The sequence below is a fragment of the Anas platyrhynchos genome, chromosome 1 (genome assembly GCF_047663525.1).
Source record: "Anas platyrhynchos isolate ZD024472 breed Pekin duck chromosome 1, IASCAAS_PekinDuck_T2T, whole genome shotgun sequence".
Lineage (NCBI taxonomy): Eukaryota > Metazoa > Chordata > Aves > Anseriformes > Anatidae > Anas > Anas platyrhynchos.
In genome coordinates this window covers 79,935,226-79,962,472 of record NC_092587.1, presented here as the reverse complement: position 1 = coordinate 79,962,472, position 27,247 = coordinate 79,935,226, and the positions used below count along the sequence as shown (strand labels likewise).

The following is a 27,247-nucleotide window of genomic DNA, read 5'->3' as shown; positions in this document are numbered from 1 at the left end:
CCTCTATCTACTAGAAAGACCCCTCTCACCAAAATGTTGACACTTTCATTAAAGCTTAACTATCTTCTGAGGTTTTGCCCCAGTGACCACACTCTATATTCCCATAAACACTTACTTCACTGAAACTATGTCCCAGATCCATGTCTCAGGGAAGTATTTCCGGATGGTCTCCACAGGATGGCCAGCATCCGTCTCTTCCATCATTTCATATGAATCATAATAAGGTTGCATTGAATCAACGAAATCTGCTCAAGGAAAGGAAGAAAGAAAAAGACATATCAAACACATTTCTAACCAAGGAGGATACTTTGCTTCCATTTAGTGGTTATTCTTAGCTAAAATTTTGAAATTTAAATAACAGCTTAGAAAACTTGATTACGGCCAGCCTCACAGACTCAAACTTTGAGCTGTCTCTATTTGTAACAGATCACAGTGATCCTTGCACTACATTCTTAACCTCATATAAACTGCCCACTGAAAACAAATGTATTGCTCTGTTGTCATCTCAATATTTCATGTTTCCTAAAGCTACTGCTCTTACAGAGATTGGGTGGGGTTGATCATTCTTCCTCCACTGCCAGCAAATCCAGGAGCTAAGTTATGAGGCTAACAAGGGTACGTTTCTATTGCAATAGAGAAGTCAAATGTGGAATTCACTGCCTCTAGATATTTGTTTCATATAATTTATTAAGTTTTGTTGAAAAAATGATTATGTTTATACATGGCCAGAAACAGCAGCCACATTTATCCCTCCCTTTCTCCATCTAAGATTCTTTTGAGCTGAATATGTATCTTTACATGTATGGCCACTAGCAAATAAGTAGTTCCGGAGAAAGGGAACCCTTCCTCACAGTGTTGCATAGTGCTGTGCCTTACAAAACACTTTCTATCAGTCTCAGAAGACTTTCCGTCTTCTCAAAGCAGCCAGCTGTCTCATGCTGTGCTCTGAAGACAGATCTGGCATTGCCAAACAAAAGACTTGATATGCTTTAACTAGAAGGCTAGAAAATTTCACCTGACCAAAGGCTATTGTTTTTAATAGTAACTTTAATATTGTACCACTAAAAGTCGGTGATAGGAAGTGGTGTAGGTGAGAATGTTTTATATAGCCTTTCTAATCTCAGAGCTATTTAGAAAAAAAAAATAAAATCTTTTTTCTATCTTCACAGTCACTGCAGCAGCAAAGTGACCTACCCAGACGTTTACAATCACGTGAATGGAAGAACTGGGAATAGAATGAAGTTTTTCAGCCCCCAGAGTTAAAACATAAACCCATAGATTCATACCACCTTTTCATTTATCTTGGTCCACTTTTGCCATTGTTGTTCCCCCAGTTATTGCTGAAATGTTACTACCTAGAAGTAGAGACTGTCCTTTTTTTTTTTAGGTTTCTATAGATGGGTCTTTTTTGATGGAGGAACAAAGCTTCTACTTTATGCTGGCAGTCCATCTGAAGGTAGATGGTCTTAGTGTCTACAGAATCACTGCTGCAGGCCTGGCATGTGATTCACTGAGAACACACAGTTTTAACTAGGCAGACCTGACTAGCTGGAGATAAGCACACAGAGCTGTATCAGTTTCATATCTCAGGACTGTATCCTGAAGGAAATGATCCTGATGTAGGCTGGCATATCTGAGAGAATCACAGAATCACAGAATTTCTAGGTTGGAAGAGACCTCAAGATCATCGAGTCCAACCTCTGACCTAACACTAACAGTCCCCACTAAACCATATCCCTAAGCTCTACATCTAAACAGCTTTTGAAGACTTCCAGGGATGGTGACTCCACCACCTCCCTGGGCAGCCTGTTCCAGTGCCTAACAACCCTTTCAGTAAAGAAATTCTTCCTAACATCTAACCTAAAACTCCCCTGGTGCAACTTAAGCCCATTCCCCCTCGTTCTGTCACCAGTCACGTAGGAGAACAGGCCAACCCCCACCTCACTACAGCCTCCTTTAAGGTATCTGTAGAGAGCGATAAGGTCGCCCCTGAGCCTCCTTTTCTCCAGGCTGAACAAGCCCAGCTCCCTCAGCCGCTCCTCATAGGACTTGTTCTCCAGGCCCCTCACCAGCTTCGTCGCCCTTCTCTGGACCCGCTCAAGCACCTCGATGTCCTTCTTGTAGCGAGGGGCCCAAAACTGAACACAGTACTAGAGGTGCAGCCTCACCAGAGCCGAGTACAGGGGGACGATCACCTCCCTAGCCCTGCTGGTCACACTGTTTCTGATACAAGCCAGGATGCCGTTGGCTTTCTTGGCCACCTGAGCACACTGCTGGCTCATATTCAGCTGACTGTCCACCATCACTCCCAGGTCCTTCTCTGCCTGGCAGCTCTCCAACCACTCATCTCCCAGCCTGTAGCTCTGCTTGGGGTTATTGCGCCCCAGGTGCAGGACCCGGCACTTGGCCTTGTTGAACTTCATGCAGTTGACCTCAGCCCATCGGTGCAGCCTATCCAGATCCTCCTGCAGAGCCTTCCTACCCTCGAGAGCAGAATCAACTTGTCTGCTCTGTGCTAGTGCTGCCTCAGCTCGAGTACTGTGTGCCGTTTTGGGCACCAAAGTATAAGAAGGATATCAAACTGTTAGAGAATAGCCAAAGGAGGGCTAAAAAACAAGAAGGGTCTAGAGGGCAAGACACATGAGGAGTGGCTGAGGTCACTTGGATTGTTCAGCCTGGAGAAAGGGAGACTGAGGGGAGACCCCAAGGAGACCTACAGCTTCCTCACGAGGGGAGTATAGGAGTAGGTGCTGATCTCTGCTCTCTGGGGACAGCGACACAACCTGTTGGAACAGCATGGAGCTGTGACAGGAGAGGGTCAGTATGGATGTTAGGAAAAGGTTCTGCACCCAGAGGGTGCTTGGGCACTGGGACAGGCTTCCAAGGGAAGTTGTCACAGTACTGAGCCTGCTGGAGTTCAAGAAGCGTTTGGACAACACTCCCAGGCATAGGGTGGTCCTGTGTGGACCCTGGAATTGGACTTCATGATCCTTGTTGGTCCCTTCCAACTCATGATATTCTATGATTCTGTGATTCTAATTAATATTCAAAGAAGGAGATGAGAAGAAAGAAGCACAATGCAAAATTTTAGGTAGTTGTGTGGAGGTAGAGTGAAGCAGGACTTCTTACTAGCAACCATGTAATTACTTTCCATCACGTGTTCTCTGTAACGCCGGCAGATTTCAGGCTTATGGATCTTGCTGCTAGTGAAAACTTTTAAGCCCAACAGCTGTTAAACAAAAAGAAAGTACAATCAACTTTTGAAATTATACTATTTTTACGATGTCAAGAATAGATGTACTTATGTCTGGAACTGAGCAGAATAGCAAAGGCTTATATATAAATACTCGATAGATTGGTTCAACCCAGATGTTGAGGCCTTGTCATGACATACTCATCCTAAAGCTAAATGCTGGCATGATTAGGCAGAAAGTCAAGGTCTACCGTGGGGACATGTGACTGAAAATGATGTGTGAAAAGATTGAGAGTACCTACCTAAAAAGTCTTGTGCATGACTCTGTAGATGCGTGCAGGTATGTTTGAGGGTTATCAAAGTAACTGTCACTTTATTAAACCACTAACTACACCAGACAGGGAGACAACATGCACGACTACGGAAAAGGTTTCTAGTATTATGGCACCAGGGGTCGTTTCTCAGTACTGCTTCCTTATTTGAGCCTATTCACAGGTTTTTGTCCTGGCATTGAGGAGACCTGTCAAAGTTTTAATGGCTTGGAGAAGCGCTTAGGTATGAGCAACGGGCTACATAGTTGCCGGGCCTGGGCCTGTGTATGTCTTGCATACACAGCATAGCAAACTCACACAAAAGTTCATTCAAAAAGACCTTCAGGACAGGGAAGAGGAGGAGATGATACTGTATTCCAAAAAGGAGTAACTAATAAAAATGAAAGGCTGGTGCTTACCTTGAGAATGTCGTAGGCATCGCCTTTGCCATCAGGAGAAATGGGTACGTAGACAAATCCATTTAATAATATGTTGTCAAGTGACAAACAGGGGTTTACATTGTCGTCTTCCAAGTAGTAGTCCTTGAAGCTGTAGCCCTGGATTTCCTTCATTTCTTCTGGGAGAAGATCATACAACTGGGAAAATGCAAACAACCAGGGAAAAATGTGGCAGGTTGGTACTCATGGGGACACAGACACTACCTAATGATCAAGTGATAAAAGACAGCTTCTATAAAAACAAGTATAGTGAATGCAGCTATAAAAATATATGGCTTTATGTCCATCCTAGTTGATTCTTGTATTGCTCATTACCAGAAACAGCCAAGACTTACAGATCTGTGAGAGAGCTCATCTTCAGGCTTCATGAGGAGAACACTTTTGTCCACGGCACGGATAGCACACAGGGACTTTGGTGAGCTATGGAGTTGCAGACGTGTGTTGGAGGCAGGAAGACCCTCCTTGGGAATAAAACTCAAGCTGACCTGCAACCCCAAAAGTAGGTTAAAGCAGCAACTTTGCTGGATGCAGTTACGTGCTATTATACTGAAGTATCTAGCCTTGTGAACTGAGTTCTGCTAGTGCTCTACAGCTCTTCTAACATATTCAGCTTTGACTAGTGTGGTTTATAATGAGCAGTGATTCTTTTCTTATTCTGTCTTTCTCCACTTTTATAGTTATGGCTTTGTAACTTATTCAGTCACTAATCCTCAGCCAACATCTGATCAGACCATTCCACGTGAATTCTGCCTCCATTCTGGAACTAATAATGGAACTACTGGCCATGAAGCAAACATGGGTTACATAAAACCTGACTTACTCACTTTATTGGGGAGGCAACTTTCAACCTGGAAATCCGCTGAACTGGCGATGACTTCCCCGCTGGGTAAAGTGGTATACACAAGCATCCGTGCCTTGGGAGCAATGGTCGCCTCAACAGGAAAGGTCAACCGAAATATCCCATAAGCTACCAGAGAGAAGAAATGCTAAGCTATATACAAGAAGTTCTGGCTTATATATTTGCCTTCTTCAGATAAAGAAGTCAAGTTCACTCATGCTGAACATTTTTAGTTAACGGGGGCAGGAGTACTGATGCAAGACTGATGTCTATGCCTATTGCTGAAGACACCTGCATTCAAACAGTGATCATGTAATAGCCAAATGAGATGTTTAGTGGGCCTCAACATGTCCTCTAGATTCTCCCCAGCTAACACCTGGAATCACCTCCTGCTGTTCCCAACCCTTTTCTTCCTCAAGCTCTAAGATCTACAGTCTACAAAAAAAAAAAAAAAAAAAAAAAAAAAAACAGATGAGGGAAAAGACATGGAAATAAGGGACTGCTGTAATAGGAGGCAGCAGCCAAGGCTGCAGAATAACTGAAAAAATAACTCCTCAAAATAACTCCAAAGCTAGTATTTACCTGAAACACCAAACTGTCACTCCAACTGTAGTACAAAATGCCACATTCTAGCTTGACCTGAGCTTTTTGTCACAATTTGGATGAAAGTGATAGAAAATCTTTTGATATATATCTTTTGATATGAACCAAGGTATTAGTTTAATCACTACAACTAGTGAGGTAGCAGAACTTTCAGTCACACCCCCAACATCATTTCACACAGCATGTAAGATCTTTTACTTTCACATACTGCATACTCCTTCTCATGGGCTTCTAAAATGATTTTCCTGGTCTTATTGTCCAAAGACTTTATAGATGCATCATAGCCATTCTCATTCAATTATGTAATCTTTGAACATTGTATATATACAAAAAAAAAAAAAAAGATTGGTTAGAATATATACATATATAATATATATATATAAGCATGCAAGCTATACATAAATATATATACCTATATATATATAGCTTGCATGCTTATAAGGAAGAAGTAACACCCCAAAAATGAAGAAAAGTGAGAGAGAGAAAGAAAGGGAGACAATCTTTTTCCTGCTCACTGTACACATGGGTCTTAAAATACTGGCAAGTACCCACAGTCAGAATTGGTGATGGAGGTCAGTGGAAAGCACTGGCTCAAGGAAAAAAATAATCAAAACATTCTATATATTTTCTGTAGAATTTGCTAAAATACTCTAGTTAAAAGTACAGCAACAGACAGAATTCGGACCAAACAAAACCGACTCAAACCATTTAATCTAAAAGGAATTAATTTTCAAAATGTAATTCAGTTTTTCTTGAATGCTTGAATTGCCATAATTTCTCTAAGTCCTCCTGCCCACCATCTCATCAGGCATGCTAAAAATACATAGTTCTGCTCACCATCTCCAGGATTCACAGTCAGATCATGAGTGTCTGCTAACATAATGCTTCCCTTGGCCATCACCTATGTGACAGAGAAACACTCCTATAATTGCTGTTACTCATGACAAAAGGAAGAAGAATGAATGTTCACTGGGTTAGCTGTAGGGTGTGTGAATAGCACTGCCAACTGTGAGCAAAACCAAGAAGATACTAAGCAAATACTAAACTGGAATTTACTAGGTCTTTGGAGCCAGAAACATGCCTTCCTTGAAGGACTAGTGTTTCCTCATCAGTTCCACCTTCTGTACACGCTGTATCAGGTTCAAATGCACTTTACCTCTGAATACACATAAGTTTGGGGGGGTCACATGTACATTTCTAACATTTTGGAACAGATTGATGATCAAAGGTTCTCCTCACTCCACTCTCACTTGCTTTGTGAAAAAGGATGGAGAAAGATTGAACCAGGATTATTATTATAACTCACATAGAGTTTGAATAGAAGAACACAGGCTGTAAAAAAGTATTTGAATAAAGTATCTGAAGTCAGGTTTGAAGCAACAGCCCGAATGCTAGCTGTGATTTCCTTATCTCTAGAAATAGTTTCCTTTTTCACAGCCAAAAATGTTCTTTATACAATTACTGTATAATCTTGTCCTCCATGCAGTATATCTATTCCACAGTACTATATTTTAATTTCAAGGTGTGGGAAACACACCTACAAAAATGTAAGTTTCCTTACTGTTTTCTTACCTGCTGTATGTATATACTTAAGATCTGCTTTACTAAGCCATTAGGATAAAGAGGAATCTTGTGCTCAATTTATGGTTAGCAGTCTTGAAAATAAGCATACGGACATGTCTACCATAGTTTCCTATTTTCTTGTAATCTCAGTCTAACTCCCCCTAAATGTCCTTTATTATCCATCAGAACAGAAGTGTCTGTTCCACTTATGTTTTCTAGCTCTGCAAAGGTACTCTGTCTTGTATTTTCTGCTAGCATCATTAAATGGGATAACCAGGAAAACAAATTTAGGGGGAAAGAAATTCTATTTGAATAGTCATCTGATTCTTTCTCTTCCCCCAAACAAAAGTGATAGATCATTGTTCAGTCACAGCTGAATTAGCTTCTCTTCTCTGCCCCACAAGAATGATTCAAATCATGGTTAATTCCAGCATGGTATAGTCTGTTCCAGTTGCTTTGGGATCCCAAAATTTCAATCATTGCCTGATTTACGAACAAAGCTCTAAGCTTATCAGGTACTGGTACTGTAGATAGAGGTCTTGCTCTAGTTTCTGTGGTCAGGTGTCTCCCAAAGAACTGTGTATGAGACAGGCTTCCAGCTCATCTTTCATCTTCTTGTAGGATGCTGGTTTCTGAGCTGTGACTATATATGAACTAGAATTTGGAACAGGGTACACTCGTAGTAGAGTATTATTAAATGGGAATCTTGGCTGCACCAAAGACAATACTCTCTACATCAACATTTTGACCCTCTTCTGTTCTTTATCAAACATGGGCAACATAACCATGTCTGCACACAGAAGACAACGTGGGAAACACTATGGAAATATGTTTAAATCCCATGGTCACAAACCACACTTTCAGTTTCAAACTCCCTTTATCATTACTGGCTAAGGACTAATTGCATAGCAGTGCTGTGGTTGCTGTGTGGAAGGTAGTGCCACAACACTCTCTGTGGCCATGGATTAAAGTAACCAGGAACAATTCTTACCAAATAGTAAATGACAATTTTCTTCTGCTCTCCAATAACATCTGGTGTGAAGACATAGTGCACACGGACCTCTGTGGGGAAGCCACAACTTAATGTCTCATGCTTGGGCTCAATTTTGAGGAAGCTGTTACTGGGGGAGTAAAACCGACTTATGCTATGCAAAGCATGCTCATATGAAGGCGTGATCCAGTCGCTGTCATAACAGTTCAGTTCAGGTTTATGTTCAGCCTGATAAAGGAGAATAAAAAGTTCACAGCTGACCAAAACCAGGTAACAGATCACATAAATATGCATGGGAAAAATCTGGCTATGTTCTATCTTTCCCATTCTTAGATGAAGTTAAAGGGAGATAGACATAGAAGAACATGCACTGGAGACAGAGAAGAGAGGTGAACTGCCAAAAGAATTGCTATATCTCCTGTTTGGCAGAAAGACTGATCATAGAATCATGGATAACCCATGGATAGATAATTCCTCTGCTGATCAAGAAGAGAGAGAGGCTTACCCCAATCTCTCCACCCTGTCTCTGCCACTCACTCGGATTTCCAGGGAGGCTTCCGTGAAGGTGGTAGTATCAATGGAAAACCAGGATTGTCCCTGTTCATCTGTAGTGTAGTTGCCTTCATAATTGCCTTCATTCACAGAAATTCTGATAGTTTCATTGGCAATGGGAGCATCAATACCATCCACGAGCTTCACCTAGTAAAGTAAAAGCAAACTTCAGGTTTTAGACTAGAAATAGAAAACAATTCCCAACTCCTACAAACCCTTTCCCCTTGTCATCCTTGCCAAGCAGGGTGTTTCTTATGGAGAAGAGCTAAAGAGATGAATGTGGAAATGTGGAAATGTGCAGGTGAGTCCTAAGTTGTCTAAGGTAGCAGATCTTCATCAGCAAAACGATCTGATTGGCCCATGGAAATTATCTGTCAGGGCCTTGAGTTTTTCAATAGGTTTTAATATCATCTCTTCGTCCGGGAACTATGAGTTCAGGCTTGTGCCTTGCCCCAGTCTTTGACTAAGCTACATTGGAGTTAGATCTACACTCAGCTTTCTCCTGCTGTTCCCATCTTGTTGACTGGAATTCCTTGCCTGAGCTCAGCCCTGACTTATCACCTTACGTTATCTGGTGACTACTGGCCTGTTGGTGGAAACAGGTACTGTCAACACTCCTGCTCTGCCCAGTCTGGTTGATGTCAACCAGTGATGATGTCACTACTCCTACCTGTGTCGTGGTCACCTTTTACTCCTGGCTCACTTTCCTGTGTAGAATAGCCCATTCTTGCAGCTCCCTAATGTTATTCTCATGTGTCAGAACAGCAGGCCTTCTATTATGTAACTGGTATGACTGCTGGGAAGTTCAGTGATGTGTTTGTCAGGGTGCTCTGACTGACACCAATTCGCCTGCCTACGCAGAGGCAGAGGAAGGTGGTCTATGTCTTCTGCATTATGTTCTGCAATACACTGCTGTTCCAATTGATGGGATTATGCACCACTAAGTCTGCTGTGCCATTCACTTTCCAAGGTCTCAGAAGTTCCCTACCATCCCAAAGAGTGGGATCCCTGGTCTGTAATAAGAGTCCAACAGGTGGAAGCTGACTTTGCTCATGATGGATGTGATTTCACAGGAGCCTGTTCCAACCATCTCTATTCCTGAGAAAGAGCACAGTAAAGAGGGATTATTAATGAACTGCAACATTTATAGACATGTCACTCTATGTTCCTCATCTTTGCCAGGCCCTCCTGTTGTGGCGTGCCATCACTTTGCCATCTCCATATGATACGCACCTGTGCCATCTTCTGTGATCTTGCCTTGCACCTCGATGTTCATTTTATATCCGCTGCGCTGGAGCTGAAATATCTTGGTCCTTACTACATCAGAAACACACCCACGAGCATCTGCCTAAGCAGGTGGTTGGAGAGAAAATTGGAACAAATTTGGTGCCTCATGAAACAGGAATAGGTATTCCAAACCCAACATGCTTAACTGCTGTTCATGTAATCCCAGCCTTATGTTCTGGGGTTGTCTCCAACACCAGCACTTGTTTACAGCCCATTTCCATGTGTTTCACACACTTATTTTCTGTGTTGTGAGGCTCTTCATACTTTGTTCTCCAAGCCATGCAGTGGTTTCCATGTTATCTCCCTTCTACCTTAGCCGTTTTTCTTCCTGTTTCTTCCATTGTCTTTACTCTCTTCCTTGTTGTCCTTTCTCTCTTCTTTTGTTTGACCCATATACTATACTGCTTTCTTGTCTTCCCATCCTCTTTTACACTCTTTGACCCCTGCCAGTCCTTTCCACAGTTATAAAATTATTTCCCAGATTCTTTCCTTGGTTTGGGGATCAATACCAGGGGCCTCATTGCGGCTAACTAGAGACCTGTGACCAATGGGGTAGGGATTTCATCTGTGGGGTTTTCTTCATCATTTCTGTTTCCAGTTCAATGACTGACCTCTTAAGAATATCCTTCTGTTAGAACATCTGTTTTTCCCTTGACAGAGTGTTATCATTGATGTTCTACCACCTCACAACAGTCATAAATTTGCCCTCCATTAGACAACATTGCCCATTACCCATAAGGAAGACCCCTACATTTTAATCTTGGAACTCACCTGCCTCACAAATTCTTCACACACAGCTTCTGAATCTTTTCCATAACAATGTGAACCAGAATGAGAAAATTTCCGGCACACTTGGACATTCACCAAACCAGGGACAGGTTTCCCATAGGTGTACCTATTAGAAAGTGTTAAACAATATACTGGATGATGTCAGTCAGAGTCACATTCAAACATAGCTCCTTAAGAACTTCTGTGGATGACTTTATAAAATTTCTTCTCAAAGCCTAACTAATCTGATATTTTAATGATGCTAGTGATTATCTTTCCATCATTTTGGTGGTGAGATTCTTACATCATACATTAGAATCTGTTCTAGGTGGGAGACATCTGCAGGAATGCAGGAAAAGATTGTCTGTATAAAACTATTTCAGCTGGGATTATTCCTGTATGTCAGACTGTTGAGGGTTCAATTAAGAAGCAGAAAGGTTGAACAGGGGCTCAGGTGGATCAATTTAATAATTAAAAATTACAACACTGGGTTTGCACAACCTGCTTAAGTGATGTCTGATTTGACATCTCCAAGGTTCAGGAATGGCAGAAAATCTCTAACTGCAGAAGTGTGAAGTGAGAAAGAGAGTGTAGAGTAAACTGGGAGGAGAGAAATGCTGCTTGGTTTGGCATCGTCTTTTAAGGAACACAGAGAATCCCCTTCTCATTGTCTGTTAAGGCCAAGTAGCAGGCTCAGAACAGATAAGGTGGAACAAACCTTCACTAGATGTCTTAGAATAGTATGAAAAGCCTTCCCAAGGTCTTCTTTCTGTGCTCAGCAGAAAGGAAGAATGAAGTAGGAGTGAGAAATTTACTACAATTCTATGACTCACAGACCACAGACAGACACTGGAATTTCCTTATCCTCAATAGTGATCATCTTGGGCAGCTTCACCAGGACCTCATACTTGGGCAGCACTAGATGGGAGAGAGAAAGTCTGATGAGAAGGATGAAGAGTGCACAGAAACCCAAACAATCAGCTTAATATCAACCATCACTTCTGTGTGGTGTTCAGTACAGCTCTGCTACTCCTTTCCTATGTTTTTACAGACTTCACCACCATTTGGGTTTAAAGGGAATTAAGGACTGTTCTAGCCCCTACCTTCCCTCAGCACATGCTTGTGAGATCCTGTTGTCATCAGATAGCCGTGTAGACCCCTCACATATGCCTATTCAGAGGGACATACCAGTACTGTATGTTGTGTTTCATGTTTCACAACACATAATTTGAGCTAAGTCTTGGAGCAGCACATTCACCACTTGTGTCATTTAACACCTTGAAACAGCTCAAATCATTGATACTCTCTGGCTGCTTCTTACTGTTCTGGAGATCCCAGGCTGCTGTTAGGCTCACTGATATGTAGTATGTGCAACTGTCCTCCATGTACATATGTTTCTACTGTGTCTAGCCATGGAAAATCAGTTCTATATTTTCAAGTGGATTAAGCAGCAATAAGGCCTGATATAAAGAGTGGCAGGTAAAAAGCATGTTTTACTCCTCAGTGTTAATCACAGAATCATTTAGGTTGGAAAAGACCTCTAAACTCATCAAGCCCAACTGTTAATCTAGCACTGCCAAGTCAACTATGTCCCTAAGCATCATATCTACACATCTTTTAAGTACTTCCAGGGATGATGATTCAACCACTTCCCTGGGCAAACTGTTCCAATGCTTTACAACTGTTTCAGTGTAGAAATTCTTAATATCCAACCTAAACTTCCCAGGGTGGAACTTGAGGCTCTTTCCTCTTGCCCTATCACTTGTTGCTTGGGAAAACAACCACCTTGCTACAACTTCCTTTGAGGTAGTTGTAGAGAGTGATAAGGTCTCCCCCGAGCCTCCTTTTCTCCAGGCTAAATAAACCCAGTTCTCTCAGCCACTCATTAAGTTACATCCATCTTCCTGTTTTGCATCCTGCAACACTAAGCACCCCCCAGCTACTCAAGCCCAGGACTGCACTGAAGTATACAATGGCCTGCTTCCAGGCTTTGTACCTGAGATTTGATTTGATTTGATTTTATTATTTTATTTTATTTTATTTTATTTTATTTTATTTTATTTTATTTTATTTTATTTTATTTTATTTTATTTTATTTTATTTTATATTTTATTTTATTTTATTTTATTTTATTTTATTTTATTTTATTTTATTATTTTTTTATTTTTTTCTCCCAGTACAAGAGAGTAAGACAAGGGAGGGTGTGCACCTCCTCAGCTCAGTGATTCAACCCCATGATGCATTTCCTCAAAAGACTCTACCTAAGGTGTAACAGAGTTAACAGGTGTAGCAACAGGGGAAGTTCATGGGGATAAGGCTGAAGAATGAATAAAAGAAAAACTATTTTAGCATGAAGCTAGGAAAGGCATATACATCTTTGTTTTGGGGAGGATGTCCGAGACATCTCTGTGGGAGTAGGCACAGCCCAATTGTCACCATGGCAGGCTGGAGCCTATAACCTGGTTTGTGTTCAGATTATTCACCATGTTCATACTAGCCACAATGACTAACTGAAAATCAGATAAGCCAGTTCCCAAGCATTTCAGATACAGTCTTCTTTGGTTCTGCACTCTGTGTTTTCCAGAAATTGCAAGTTCTGAGCAATGTGCTGAGTGTTCCAGGTTTTATACAACTGGGGGAGCCCCAGGGAAGACCCAGCACAGAGCACAGGGCAAAGAGCCACCTCAAATACACACACAAGTTTTAATTGCAGAACTGGGGGGTTCAGATGCAATTTTTGAGGTGGAGATCACAAGCCATAAACTAAGCAACCACCTCTGGTATTTAGCAGCTTCTATGTCAGCTCCTCTGAACTCCATTGCCTATTTATTCAGAATCCCTGTCTTTTCCATGCCATTCCCAGGAAATCCCAAATTGAGAGGCCACGGTAAAAGACATTTCTGTCAACCCTGCTTGCAGCCCTTCCCTTCTTTCCTTACCATATTCCTCCACACTGAAGGAGTGCTCCACATGGGAGGTAACGCTCTTCTGCACGACTATTTTGTAGGAGCCTTGCATGGGGTCAGAGGTGAGAGGGAAGGACAGTTCTATAAGGCCGATCTCCAGTTCCACTCCTTGCCATTGGTATATACGGTTCCTCTGTGGATCCTGCAGGTGAGAATAACTCTGAGTCACAAGGCAGCAAGTTATGTACATAAACAGGGCAGTTTGGTGCAGGATGCTCGCAGGGACAGAGCAGTGGAGTGCTCAGGAAATATACATCCAGGCTAGGAAATGCCTAGCTGTAATTACTCAGTAATCTGTGAGGATGTGTGACTCCACGAGCACTTACCTGTCAGTTCTGCATAGCTACCATGAAAGAAAGCAGACAGTTTTTAACTCTGGAGGTCTTGTGTTCTCTCCTGCTCAATAGCACTTGCATGCTTACAAAGTATGGGGTGCAGAGGCTGGGAAAGACTGACAAGGTAACACAACAGAAAGATGGACAGCAGGAATAAATTGAGCATGAGGGGAAAGGAGGGAAGTTTCATTACAGACTTCCTGACTTGCTTGTACAAAGTTTTTTTTCTGTGCCTGGAGTAGAGTCTGCTTGAGAACCAGTGCATAGTCTGTTGAGGAATGAGATATGGGACTGAGAAATCTACATGTTTAAGAGCCCAAAGTTTGTGGAAGGGTGGGACATGGGGGAAGGAACAGGGAGAATATCAGAGGAATAGAGAAAGTACATCCCAGATAAGTGCAACCAGCTGAGACCTCTCCCTTGTCTCTGGCCATTCCTAATTCTGGGGCTGAAATCTCATCACTGTAACAGCTGAATATTGCTCACCGTGAGTTGACTGTCAATAGGCTGTGCTCCAAATTCATCAAGACAGCCCCAAATTTCTCAGAGGTGTCACTGAACTAATGCAATGGTGCACTGAAGCTTGATGTACCCTTTCTAGGCCCCTGAGCAGCACAGTTAATGTTTACAGCCTTTCATTTTCTGCTTGCTCTATGCATTGTACCTTGACTGTCACTAAAACCCTGTTTACTCTAGATAGCTCAAGGTAAGTAACTGCTGATGGGGTACATTTACTTCACTGAGATTTTATCCCTGGGCTTAGTAAAAATGTGATGTGAACAACATCATAGCTGGAGGTCATCAGTCGGAGGGCAGCAGAGCCTTGCTCCCAAGAAGCACTCCCAGGCGTAGGGAAGGCACAGTCAGTGAAGTGTCTGTGGCTCTGACCAAATCCTCTTCATCATAAAAAAGCTCACCACATATTTTGAAGAACACCACTTGGGCATCCTTAGGGAAGGAATTCATAAAATGTTTATAGATGGGCTTGTAATCTTGTTGCCATTTCTGTGATGGATTTATGGGGAAAGCCTGAATGTCAGTTTGTGTATTTTTCCCAGGAAGTCTTTTTATTTTTTAATGACAGAAGCAATGTCAAAATAACAGGTCAGAAATAGTCTCATCCTAATATCTGCCTTTGTGGTCGACTATAATCAGTTAGCTATGTTAAGGATGGAATGATGAACATTCCTTTTCTTAGCCCTGCTAACTTTAAAGCTGTCACCTTCCTTCAGTGTTGCCACCCTTTTCTTTGGTCCAGTCCAAATTTAATGCAAGAATGTGGTAAACTGCACTTGTGGATCTGATCTGGCCAAAAAAACCCACAAACCAACCTAACCAACCAACCAAAAAACACCAACCAAACAACCAACCAACCAACCAACCAAAAAACAAACACAACCAACAACCTAGGGAAAAACAAATGGTGAATTTGTTGCCAGGTGAGTTTCCCAGTCTATGTCTATAAGCCTTTATAAAGCCCCAGTCCTTCTGTAAGAGTGTCTCACAGATGTCTGTGAAAGCTGAACAGCAGTGCTGGACTGAAAAGGAGCAGTAAGGAAAGGAGAGGTGCTGGTGGGAATGGAGGACAAGGCCTACACAAGCTGGTTTAAACAATACTGACAAACACTGTGCATCACAGGCTGGAGATGAAAGCTATCCAGGCCTTCCTGGTATTTTCAAACAGAAGCTTTTCATGGTACTGATACAAGAATGGTTATGAAATTACTAGTGTTTTTATACAAAGACATATAGGATTTCAGGAGGCAGTGCATAGGCTTTCTTTCTTCTTGCTCATTTCATGAAATTCTTGTATTCAGGGGATTTGTTCCTTTGGGGCACTGCACCCAGGAGACAGACCTCAGCATAAAGCAGTTCTGAGGTGTTCTCCTCCTCCTGTCCCACACCACAAATTTCTTACCCTGTTTTCTTCCACTATTCATAGACTGTCAGTAGCCCACCAGCTCTGCAACTCTGTTCTGGTCATTTGCTGAGATGAAGGGAGAGTAAGAGCACTCTGGCAGGAGCGTAGAAAAAAAGAACATAGCCTGTTTGTAGCTCACACTCTGCTCCTCCTGTTGTGGCAACACTCCCAGCTTTAGAGAGAGAGAGCGCAGAATGGAGACAGGAAACTCAAGCCACAGGGAGCACTACTAGGACTGACTACATAGGATCCAGGATCACACAAACCAACTTGAGAATTGTGAATGCTAGTTTCATCACTGTTTGTGCTGCTGTCATGACTTCAGGGTCTATCACTGGGTCCTTCCTATCATTTTTCTGCTAGAAGATGTCTCTGATAGTAATTGGAACCTCTGGTTACTCAGCTGAAATAGGGGGTACCTCATTCACCAACAGAATCCTTTCCTCAACTTTTGTCTATCACTGAGGTTCAACTATAAAATATTAATAATAATAATAAAAAAATAAAAACAAAACAAAAACAAAAAAATAGGCATGTTTGGGATGATAGGGGACATGCCTACTTACATAATTTTATTTCTTTAATTTTGTTAATTTGTTTAATGCAGTTTTATGGTTTCAGTCATACTTGGCAGACAGAGAATCCTAGCTCTGCTTGGGAAGAGGAATAAGCCATTCTAATATGACCTCTAGGCATGTGTAATTCTGTTCACAGCATGGCTAGTACTCATTAACTATTTTGGTGCTACAGCACATTCCTCAATCAAAGAACCATTGTCAGAACTTATTTTGATGCCCTACTAATCAGCTGTCATTTCCACAAAGGAAAAAGGTCATGCACCCATCTCTTTTCCCTTGCACTTCAGCCTACAAATACCACTGCTGGGGAATAATACCTCTGTGCATTCATATTCTGCTGAAATAGCATACATGTAGTTATCCACTCACCTGAATATAGACCAATGGAAACTGTGGGGAAAGAACAAAGGAAAATCAGAGTTAGAAACACAGGTTACATGCAGATGGAAGCAATTTCCTGATTTGGACTGAAGGGAGTAAAAACAACCTCGTAAGAGGTCCTCTGAGTTCTTTTCTGTACTTGCTCTGCTTCCTTAGTTCTTGATAGATAAGGGAATCTCTCCTATAATATTTTAGAACTCCAGCTTTTTGTCTTACCACAGTATGAATATGTGATAAAGTAAGAGTTTCTGAAGAACTGTATGAGGATCTGACTGACAAATAAGCTAAAAGGTGAACTACACCAATGACCAGTTTCTTCAAACCAAGTCCTTTTCATGCTGCTCTCTGTCTCTGGGCATGTGGTTGCACCCGCTGCCAAAAACATCTACACATCTGTCACTTTCAATGGAAATTGTCTCACCCATTTTTTCTTTAATGAAATCCCTGCCTACATGCTTGCTTATCCACATACATTCCTTTGGTAATCTGGTTCTAAACATCTAAATCCCTTTGAAAAAAGGGGTGAGGTTTCTCAGTCAATGGAGTCAGATTAATTGTGCCGCAGGACCAGATATGACATATGGGATGGGTCAAGGATGGTGTAAATAAGAAAGGATTATTTGCTTTAAATGCTCTCTTTGGTGGTTCTGGATGAGGATGGTAATGGTATTAACTGGGAATTACACCTTCTGGTTAAAAACAAGGAATTATGTCTCTACCTTCTCATTCAGTGGGTGGAAGTCCTTGTCCAGAGAGACGATCCGAAATAGAACTGAAGAGTGTAAAGGAAAAGAAGGAAATTCCACGGTTAGATTTTTAGCCATTACCAGGAAATGTCAATGTTTCAATAACTTATAACTCAGGTTCACTTCAGTGTTCAACAAACTCTGAACTGAGATCCCTAAGTTATAGAAATAATTAATTTAGGGTCTCTTTCTTTCAGATGGTGATAGATAGGATAATCAGTTCTTGGCTTAAATGAGTTGTCCCTTGGGAGTGCTTGTTCTGCTCTGTTGATTCAAGTGCAGCCAAGGGAGACTGTGCTTTGAAGTCATCCCACATTTGTGCCTCGGTCTGATTCTGTGCCATCTGAATAAGATGCTCTGCCTGAAGGATGGAAAGCAGCAATGACAAAGGTACCGCATGGCCTAGATCTCAGCTGAAAGAAGTAAGATTTACTGTTGGCTGTAATTCCCCCCATGAAGAAGTCTGAAAACTTTAATGAAAGTATGAGTCCTCTGAGGAATGAAGCCCAGACGTTTTTTTGCTGTCAGAGTCAACATCAACCCAATTCCCTGTACCTGTCTGTCCGGGCTTGTAGATGGGTTTGTCTGTCTGGACAAAGACCAAACTCTCAGAATTCTTGACCAGCACTGACTTGCGGCTTCTGAACTGCTGCGTCTCCCCCTTCACCATCACAGTGAGAAATGCCACTGATGTGCTATTGGATTTTGGGAGCTGAGGAAAATGAAGAGAATTACTACTTCAGTGATTCATCTCATTGGACTGAGCCCTTGGAGGACAGAATATTAGCTAGGTCTAAAACTTCTCTGAAGGGATGCCAAAGACACAGGGCCAGAAACAAGAGTAAGACATGACTTTCTGATGTGAACTTGGAGGGCTCATTGAGGAAAGTGATTCTCCACTTCTACTCCTTACTAGTGAGACCTACCTGGAGAACTACATTTAGCTCTGAGGCCCCCAGTTTAAGACATGAACCTGTTAGAGCAGGTCCTGAGGAGGCCTATAACGGTGATAGAGAGGGCACCTCTCCTATGAAGACAGGCTGAGAGTTGGGGTTGTTCTCTTCTCCATTTCCTTGCATTTTCACTATGCTTCTTCAGCCTGTCCTTCCAATACTGGAAGCCTTTCCCTACCGTCATCTATAAGCTTTCCTCAAAGAAATATTAAAACTGATCTTGCTCCATCCTATGATTTATTAAAATGAAAATCTGCCCAGATTCATTGTTTGTGGGTGGTATTAGTTGCTTACAGTACTCACCAACCACTATTCTGTAGGAAACAATTATGAATATGACCCAGATGGAGACAAGATAACCTTGTGGACTTCACTTTCTTTCACCACTTCCCCATCTTCTTTGGTTCTCATTCCACTTCAGTATTTTTCCTCTGAGGCTTAACCAGATCAAACCAAGATGGGTTATGTTCTACTTTAAAGTCAAAGTTCTGGGATGAATCATCCCAAAAGAGTTCCCTAAGCCCTACATGCACAAAAATATCACGTGGGATACAGAATTTGAGGAAAATTGATCCTCATAAGGCTATCACAGTCAGTTTTCCACATCAAATTCTTTTTTTGTTTGTTTGTTTGGCTTAACTTAGAAGCCTCTAACTGCAGCACATTATTTCTCATCTCTGAACTGTTCAGTAATACTACGCCTTAGCAATAAGCACAAAGGATCAGCCTAAAGGAATTAGATACTCACAGAAAAAGGGATGCAGGTGAATATATCCTTCTCCGACACCACATCATCAATCAGGCTCCTGTTTTCCCCTTGATACTCAAGCGTGGCACTCAGTGTCACAGACTCGTTCAGATGGGTCAGCTGAATGCAGACTTTCTCAGGAGCATCGGTGTGTATCAGAAAGGGCAGCAGCACCATGTATTGCCTAGAAAGGGGGTAAGCAAGGATCAGAACTGTGAAGCGGTATTAAGAAAACAGTATTAAATGAAAGGAAATTAACAAATCAGCGAGCCTAATCCATTACTATCTCTGTGAACTCCAGTGCATATACACATGAACACATACATTTTATTTTGGGTTTATACATGTTAAATTACCTAACTAATTAGCCTAAAAGCAAGAAAATGCTTTCAGTAGAGGAACAATTTCTATGCTAATAGACAGACCTTTATAAAGGCTGTTTTGTTCAGCTTCACAGCAGGGAGTAAGGATGGCGTGAAAAGTTCCAGGCTGTTAATTGATTTTTGTGTATCCCACAATCTCTTATTGAGACTCAAAGGCATTAGCTAAAAAAGGTTGAAAATTCAGCAGTTACAGGGTTGAAAAAACCACCTACTTCTGTGGCTGCTCCTGTTTTTGCTTATCCAGGTTTCCAAACCCTTCTCACGCTGAGCAAAAATGTGAATGCTTGCAGTTTGTGACCTTATTAAGATGAGCACACAAAGGATTTCAGAGAGCAGTGGTTTATTGCAACAGAAGTGCACTTGCATCTTCAAAGAGCTTTTGACAAAGGTCCCTCACAAAAGACCCATAAACTAAGCTGCCCTCCAATAAAAGGAATAATTTCACTAATTTTTGTTAATAAATCCAATTATTAATTCCGATGTGGATTAAGTGTTTAAAAGATAGGATGTAAATGGTAAGAACAAATTGTGTATTTGTACAGCAGAAGCAGGTCACCAATGAAAATCTTAAAGGTCTGCGTAGGGACCCCTGTTGTTCAATCTACTTCTAAGTGATCTGGGAAGTAAAATTTTTCTGATAATTATCCAGAGTAAGAAAATGTTGAAAAGTTAAAAACTTGTGAACTAGTTGTGAAAAACTTTTATCATATTATGGGACTATAGCAAAAATGGCAAATAAACTGTTCATTAAGGGAAAAGAATGATTCAAGGAAGAAAATACCACCCCCACTACTATACCCCCAATACTATCATGTATATCATGCATCACTAAGTGGGCTATTACCACTCAGAAATGAACTCTGCTAAGCACTCTTCTAAAATTTTCTTTCAGTGATAAGTGACAAATGGCTTGTAAGGAACTATCCTTAAATCTGTGATCGTAAAGAAAGAAATAGAGGACAAACCAGAACACAGTTTTGCCAATGTATAATTGCATCCACATCTCAAATATGGTATGCTGTTTTCTTCCCATTTCAAAAAGGGATTTAGAAGAAAGATTCAATGAAAGATGGTCTGAAATCTGGAATAATTTTTATAGGAAGTGACACTACAAAGATTAAGATTCTTTAGCCTGGAAAAAAAGGAATGAGAGAAAGCTTATGCACAAAGGATTCCTAAAGTATGGTTTGTTCATCATCTGTGACAATACACGTACTAAACAACACCATGTAAAAACATTAACTGACACTTCACGAAAAATAAAATGAAGCAGAAACTTCTTCACTAAGGTGCAAAATTAAATAAAGGAATGGTAATAGGTACTATAAAGCCCAAAGTATAATTCTGGTATGACTAGCTGTGGCTCTTGAACCTTCTGGTGTTCTCACGCAGTCCAAGAAGAGCAAATATACCCAGACTGCATCATATGATAGACAGCAGCTGACTGTCCTTCCCTAGGTAAAGAACAAAAGGAGCCAGCAGGTACTACTGAATTTGATAATTAGGACCCTACCTGCATGTGCAGCCAAGTGCAGACCCTTAGAAAGAAGCTGTCACTCCCAGCTGCAGGTAACTCTAGGATATCGTTTGTGCCCTATGGTCCCAGTTACATTAAGTTTGTAATGAGACAAATAAAGGCAAGAAGACCAGCTATTCTTGATAGGATGGTCATCAAAAATGGCCTGGGTAAATTCACTATTCAGAAAGGGCTAGAAAACATAGGGCCACAGATGTAATCCCTGCTACAAGAAGACCTTGAATTTCTGATAAACAGAAGCTCCATAAGGGTATAGCAGTTGGAAAACTCAGGCACAGTACCTGCCTTACTCCTCTATTCTGTCCCTCAGCACCTATCACTTACCACTTCTTGTGTGATGCAGGGCCATTTTTATGGACCTGGTATTCCCTGTTCCCTGCATATATTCAAGCTTTTCAGTAGCAGGTCCTGATGGCAATTCAATCTGAAAGGTATGTTAATCGCTGTATGGCAGGAAACCTTGGGTCAGCACTGCTAAAACCACTTTGCCATGGACCATCCACTGGGGCAGGGTAATGTGCACCTTACCAGATGGTTAATAAAAACACTTTGTAAAGATCACACAGTCACAAGTGACCTAGGAAAAAGTATGGTGGTGTACTAGCAGCTTTGCTGAGGGATGGAAATCATGCCCAGGGCAGCAGAATGAAGAAATGGTTACTTTCAGGACTGAGTGTATTTAGGCAGAGCTGATGTGAGAAGTGTAGAAATAGAGTGGTCTCCCTTCAGACCTGGGGAAAGAGATAGTTGGGTACATTCCAGAGCTACATTAGTGCTCAGGCTCTGAGCTTTTGGGCACTTCTAAAAGTGCCCAACTTCTACTCTGAAGGCAGTGGGACCTAGGGAGTACCTCCATTTCCCTCAAAACCAGACAATGGGATAAAGCATAGTAAGAAGTCAGCAGGCACCTCTGGCCACTATTTGCAGCTGCAGAAGCAGTGAAAGGAGGGACCTCCAGCCACCCAGGGAATGACTTACAGCTTTTGATTATGCTGCACTAACTAGCTGCTTGCTACACCACTACCCTTCCTCCATAGCCTTCTCACCACAGCTTCACTCTGCGTCCCCTAATCTAATTTTCCTTGCATCCTGTCAGTAGCAATGTGACTGCAATGTCCAGACTACTGAAGGGACAGCGTGACCTAGTTCATAGGGAATTTGGCTTTATTCCTCTTCCTGTTCACTGTTTCACTGAAATTTTGGCCAATGCACAGAACTTCCCCCTACACCATCTTCATGGTCTTTGAAACAAGGTTATGAAATACGCTGTTTATAGACCTTCCTTCAACTGTTGTGAGATGTGTTGGTGAAAAGGGCTAGATGAATTGAAGTACTATGAAAGCTTTAAATAGTCTGGGTCACACAGTCCATATATAGCCATTCCAGGACAAAATGCTTCTGGGCTACCAGAAGAGACCTCACCAGCCTCACTGCCAGCAAGGTTGGCAGTATTCTGAAAACAGAGGCAGTGACTCCATCAGAAGCAGGCAACAAGGAGGGATAAGGGACCCTAGAGAAAGTGCCTGACTCAAAAATGCTAAGTTTGTCTATACAGAGGAGGTAATACTCTAGCTTAAGAGGGACTAACTTGGAATTATAGAATCCTAGAACCCATGATTCTATGAATCTCAATACTTCCATGTGTCAACCCTCAGCTGCTTCCTGGAACAAACATTCAACCAAAGAAACTACCAAGTTTCATCAGCTCTGTCAATCCGTATCCATATCTGTCAATTCAAGTACTATCATGGGCTAGCATTTTTGGCTATCTCAAATATATTCCCAAACATTATACACTACATTGTAAAAAAGCTTATATGCACAACCACATATCAGTATAGGTGAACAATGCCTACTGTTGAATTCTTCCAGAACAGATCCAGAGTAAGAAAAAAAAGTCCTACTGTCAGTATGCTGTAGTGTCATATATATATACATATTTGTTTGTTTGTTTGTTTGGAAAGGACATGTGGATGTCTCAAGCCAACACCCCTCCTGGAAAAGGAAGTTGCAATGGGTCACCTGTTGTGATGCTGCAGTAACATTGTAAGATTTTTATTTATTTTTTTTAATATCTAATCTGAACTTTAATTGTGTCTCCTGTGCAGATGGTCACTTCTGAAAAAGAACGAGCAGCAACTGCAGCTCATCAAAGCTATCTCCCTGTGCAAGATGCAGAAAGCAAATCTTGGTTGGAAGCTACATTTTGATTTGACTTGGAGGTCTTCATTTCTAGGATAGCTTCCCTCCTGTGTTATACACAGCATCTGATCAACCCTGCAGCACTTGGTACCAAGTGTGAGTGAGATCCATTATTCTCACACCTGCCTAGCAATTTACTCAGACCGCACTGCCTACCTGTTCCCTGACTGCACTCAGCTCCTATCTTTGTTCTGTGATCCCAAATATACCTCTCTTCCTCACACCTTTCTCAACCCTTCCTCTTTCTCCCCTCCCAAAATGATGCTCATTTCAGAGAAAAAGAGCAGCATGTTGCTTATGCGAGGAAAAGACCAAGCAGTTTCCATCTCATCTTGGGCAGGGATGCCAAGAGATTACTGTGGAGACACTGGAGAGCTTTGCCTGACCCCAAAGCAGACTTGGCTAGCTTATCTACCCCAGAAGCAGCCAAATAGGGCAGGTGAATGAGGGACTGATGGTGAAGTGTGAGTCAAAGGTCCTTCAGTTTTGAGCCAGTCACCACTTTACCTCTGACCACACACTAAGCAACAGCAGTGTTGCTGCACCTTCTGCTACTACAGCTACTACTGCTCATGCGTTGCTTGTGGGCATGAGCTCTCTAGCAAGCATCACAAGACCAGCTTCAGAACCACAGAGGAGAGAACCGTGGGACAGCAAGAGGCACGCTGTGACAGCAGCAAGAGTCTAAGAGGGAGACTGCTCTGCCTGAGAGAGTAGAGGCTGTGGAAGCCTCTCTGGCAGGTGAGGCTGAGGTGAGGAGACCAGGCTGATCTGCCCTTGCAGAGCTTCTCCTTGGGGCCCTCCGCAGTGTGAGTGCTGCAGCCATGCTGCTCACCTGCAGAGCCCCAGCATGGACATCCCAGGGGAGGGTGCCAGCGCCAGACTCCATGCTGGCGGAAGGGAATTTAGGTCACAGATCCTCTTTGGGAACAAGCACGTCTGATGCTGCCAAGGGAAACAAACTGAGATGAAAGAAACAGGAGAAAGGGAACAAACCAGCTTGAAAGAAACAGGAGAACACAGAGAAATGACTCAGTGACCAAAACAAGGATACTACGGGAAAGGTAAGTACATGCATGCCCACAGAAACCCTGGCACCTGAACATTTTTAGGTAAGAATATATTTAGGCAGAGATATTGTGCTGAACCAGGGCTGGACTAGCAGGGGAGTACCAGAGGGAAAAGGCAACACTGGCAGAGATGTGCAGGAAAGTCAGACCTGGGCTAGCAGTGGGTTGCAGGGTAGGAATGGGAGAAACTGGCACAGCTGTTTGGAGAATAACAGAAAGGAAGAAAAATGACAGAAGAAAAAAAAAAAAAAAGAGCACTAAGACCTCCCTCCCCCTTCCATTTGTGTAGCTTACGGTTCTGTAGTGGGAGAGGTATTTCCAGGGAGGAAGAAGAGGAAAAGGAGGAAGATGTTTGGTTTGCCAAAGAGCCAGTCCTTCCCCATGGTGCAGAGCAGGACTGTGGTGACTCAAGCAGACATCCAGTCTGGTCTGGTGCTGTTGTTTTCCTGCACCTTGTAATTCCCCTCCACTCTCTGCTGGGTCAGCCCCTTTTTAACTGCTCTCTGCAAACAGCCCAGGGGCTAGAGGAGATAAGGGCTGAGGGCCAGGACCCATCCGGAAATGGGGAGAGGCGAGAGGCATATAAGGAGGAGCTGGAGCAGAGGGACAGTATTTGGCTAGAGACTTTCAATGTGGGGGAAGGGTGTTTATTGGACAGTACTTATATTAGAAATCTTTGAACCATTCATACCCTGCTTTCTTTAACCCATCAGAGATCCACAGTCTTGGGTAAACGAACTAGGTTTGACACAAGCTTGCTCCCTGAGGGTGGCATCCAATCTCAGCACTCTGACATCCGGTAATGCCATCTTTTGAAGTCAAAAGCTGTGCTTATAGGTATGTTACGATCAAAATGAAACCCACAGGGAAAAGCATTGCTCATGTTACATTAACAGAATACTGCAGTAGTTTGCTGACCAAGCCCCTAACAGGGCTGCTAGGTTAGACAATTAGCCTGTCAGTTATACAGTCCACAGTGAGGTGACTGCAGGTCTAGATATGGAAATACGTTGTTTCCACTGTGAACATGCATAAATATTAGGCAATGCCATCAGGTGGCATTCCTGCCCCCCCCAGCATGGTGATCATCTTCCATCATTCTGTGTTGCCTGCTCTGAGACTGCCTGGTCTAGGGTGAAGATGTTCCAGGTGCTCCAGGTGCCTCCCCTTTCCCTTTGCCAGATTGAGAGCTGTGCTGCTGTGAGTTGCATCCGTAATGAAAGTCACTCAGAGACAGCGCTGCTTACTTGGCTTGGTTGTCTGTGAATGTCTGGTTGCAGCAGCTTATCCAGAAGTTGAATTTAGTAAAATAAATAAATAAATAAATAAGATTGCTACATTCCAGCTGGTCACAGAAATGAAATATTCAGCCCAAGCTACCAGAACTCCCTGAGTAGCCTGGCTTTGTGGGGTATTTGTATCAGTCCATGGAAGACTGCAAAAACTGCAACTGTAGGGCTTCAGCTTGCCCTGCAGTGCTTCTGCAATCAAAGGATTGGTTGCGCTCTTATTAGAGATTCATGACCCCTGTGAAGAGCCCTGTTGTGTATGAATACTCAGGAGAGAAAATACTTTAGCGCAAATCATATTGCATGTGATTATATGAAGCCACATTAGTGGCAGAGGTTCTCTGAATATTAAACTTTGAAATATAGTGAATGTTAAGACTGAATGTTAGTTTAACTACATAGTGTGTCTTGACTCTTGTGCTGACAGAAAACTGCAGGGAAGAATAGTGCCAAGGATGAGAAGAAATGCCTGAGGATTAAAGGAAATTTAAGAACTGTGTTCAAAAATCAAGCACGGTCTCTCATGGAATAAAATTCAACACCTTTTCATAAACCACAAAAATAAGGAAAACAAACAGGAGGCAGCCAGTGCTGGGGAGAAATGTTATATAAGCGTAATGTGAAAAAGAAATGAACACACAGTCATAGAAACCAAAAGATTTAGCAGATTATCAGCTAGAGATGGAAATATTGATAAAATCTGGTTGTGTAACTACAAAGTAATAAAAGCCATATGGATCCTTCTCCAAAAATGCCCCCTATTGTCTGTCCTCTCCCTCCCATTTCCGTCTTCTCCAGTAAATAACTTGTGCAAAGTAGCAGTTTTCAAAGCAATTGTGTCCTGGATATTTGTTGGAAAACATGACTCACCCCACGTGTTCTGTTTTCACTCAGGATGTTGTGAACTGAAAACAAAAAGAAACCAGAATGGACACGTACAGTATGCTTTAAGGATGAGCATGTAAAACTAAAATTCATAGATCTATGGGACTATCAGAAGCGGGGATTCAGCAGAGATCCTGCTCACTGTGATCTTTCTTCTACTCACCTATTTCCCATCCACAAAACATCTGTTTCTCAGTCCCCCAGGAACCACTCATTAGGTCTCTGACATCCTGCTGCCCACCTTGCTCCACAAGCACTGACTGAGGCAGTCTATCTGGTACCTATCCCATTAAGTGTAGAACAATTGGTTTGAACTTGTACTTAGCTTGAAAGCTTTTTGGTTCTTTTTCATACCTTACTTCTTCCAGCAAGGGTAGCTGATCTGATAAGAGATATCTAAGGAAACAAACCCAAAGCAATTTACTTTAAATAAATAAATAAGAAGCATTATGAGAAAAAGCATTTGTACATATTAATAGGATTAGCAACAGTACCCAGAAGGATAAAAAAAGGGTTTATTATTTTGTGGGAGACAAAATATTTCACAGGCTGTAGTGAAGAGAAGCTCCTCTAAAACCTACTAGGAAAACTCAGAAAGCATGAACATTACACAAGTCGCAACGTGCAGATGAAGGAAGATATTCAATGAAATGAAGGCCCATAAAAAGGCTTCATCGGCTGAACTTCAA

General features: G+C 42.1%; 1 protein-coding gene across 2 annotated transcripts in view; it reads right to left on the bottom strand.

Annotated features, from left to right (window-relative positions):
* The window catches only part of LOC101801552 (alpha-2-macroglobulin), a 39,801-nt gene extending 14,882 nt beyond the window's left edge, over nt 1–24,919 (bottom strand). Inside the window, exons 1-18 of one of the 2 annotated variants that reach the window (XM_027449871.3) lie at nt 24,679–24,919; nt 19,193–19,376; nt 18,047–18,203; nt 17,465–17,517; nt 16,734–16,754; nt 13,504–13,672; nt 11,398–11,482; nt 10,568–10,691; nt 9,743–9,857; nt 9,498–9,607; nt 8,495–8,656; nt 7,958–8,185; nt 6,241–6,304; nt 4,787–4,929; nt 4,298–4,447; nt 3,924–4,100; nt 3,130–3,229; nt 116–245 (exon numbers count right to left, since the gene is read on the bottom strand). In XM_027449871.3, the coding sequence (XP_027305672.1) occupies nt 116–245; nt 3,130–3,229; nt 3,924–4,100; nt 4,298–4,447; nt 4,787–4,929; nt 6,241–6,304; nt 7,958–8,185; nt 8,495–8,656; nt 9,498–9,607; nt 9,743–9,857; nt 10,568–10,691; nt 11,398–11,482; nt 13,504–13,672; nt 16,734–16,754; nt 17,465–17,517; nt 18,047–18,203; nt 19,193–19,376; nt 24,679–24,767 (2,261 nt within the window). In that variant the 5' untranslated portion in view covers nt 24,768–24,919. The remainder of the gene's footprint in view (nt 1–115; nt 246–3,129; nt 3,230–3,923; nt 4,101–4,297; nt 4,448–4,786; nt 4,930–6,240; nt 6,305–7,957; nt 8,186–8,494; nt 8,657–9,497; nt 9,608–9,742; nt 9,858–10,567; nt 10,692–11,397; nt 11,483–13,503; nt 13,673–16,733; nt 16,755–17,464; nt 17,518–18,046; nt 18,204–19,192; nt 19,377–24,678) is intronic. The other variant, XM_027449872.3, reaches the window with a different exon arrangement.
* Between the last annotated feature and the right edge of the window lie 2,328 nt (nt 24,920–27,247).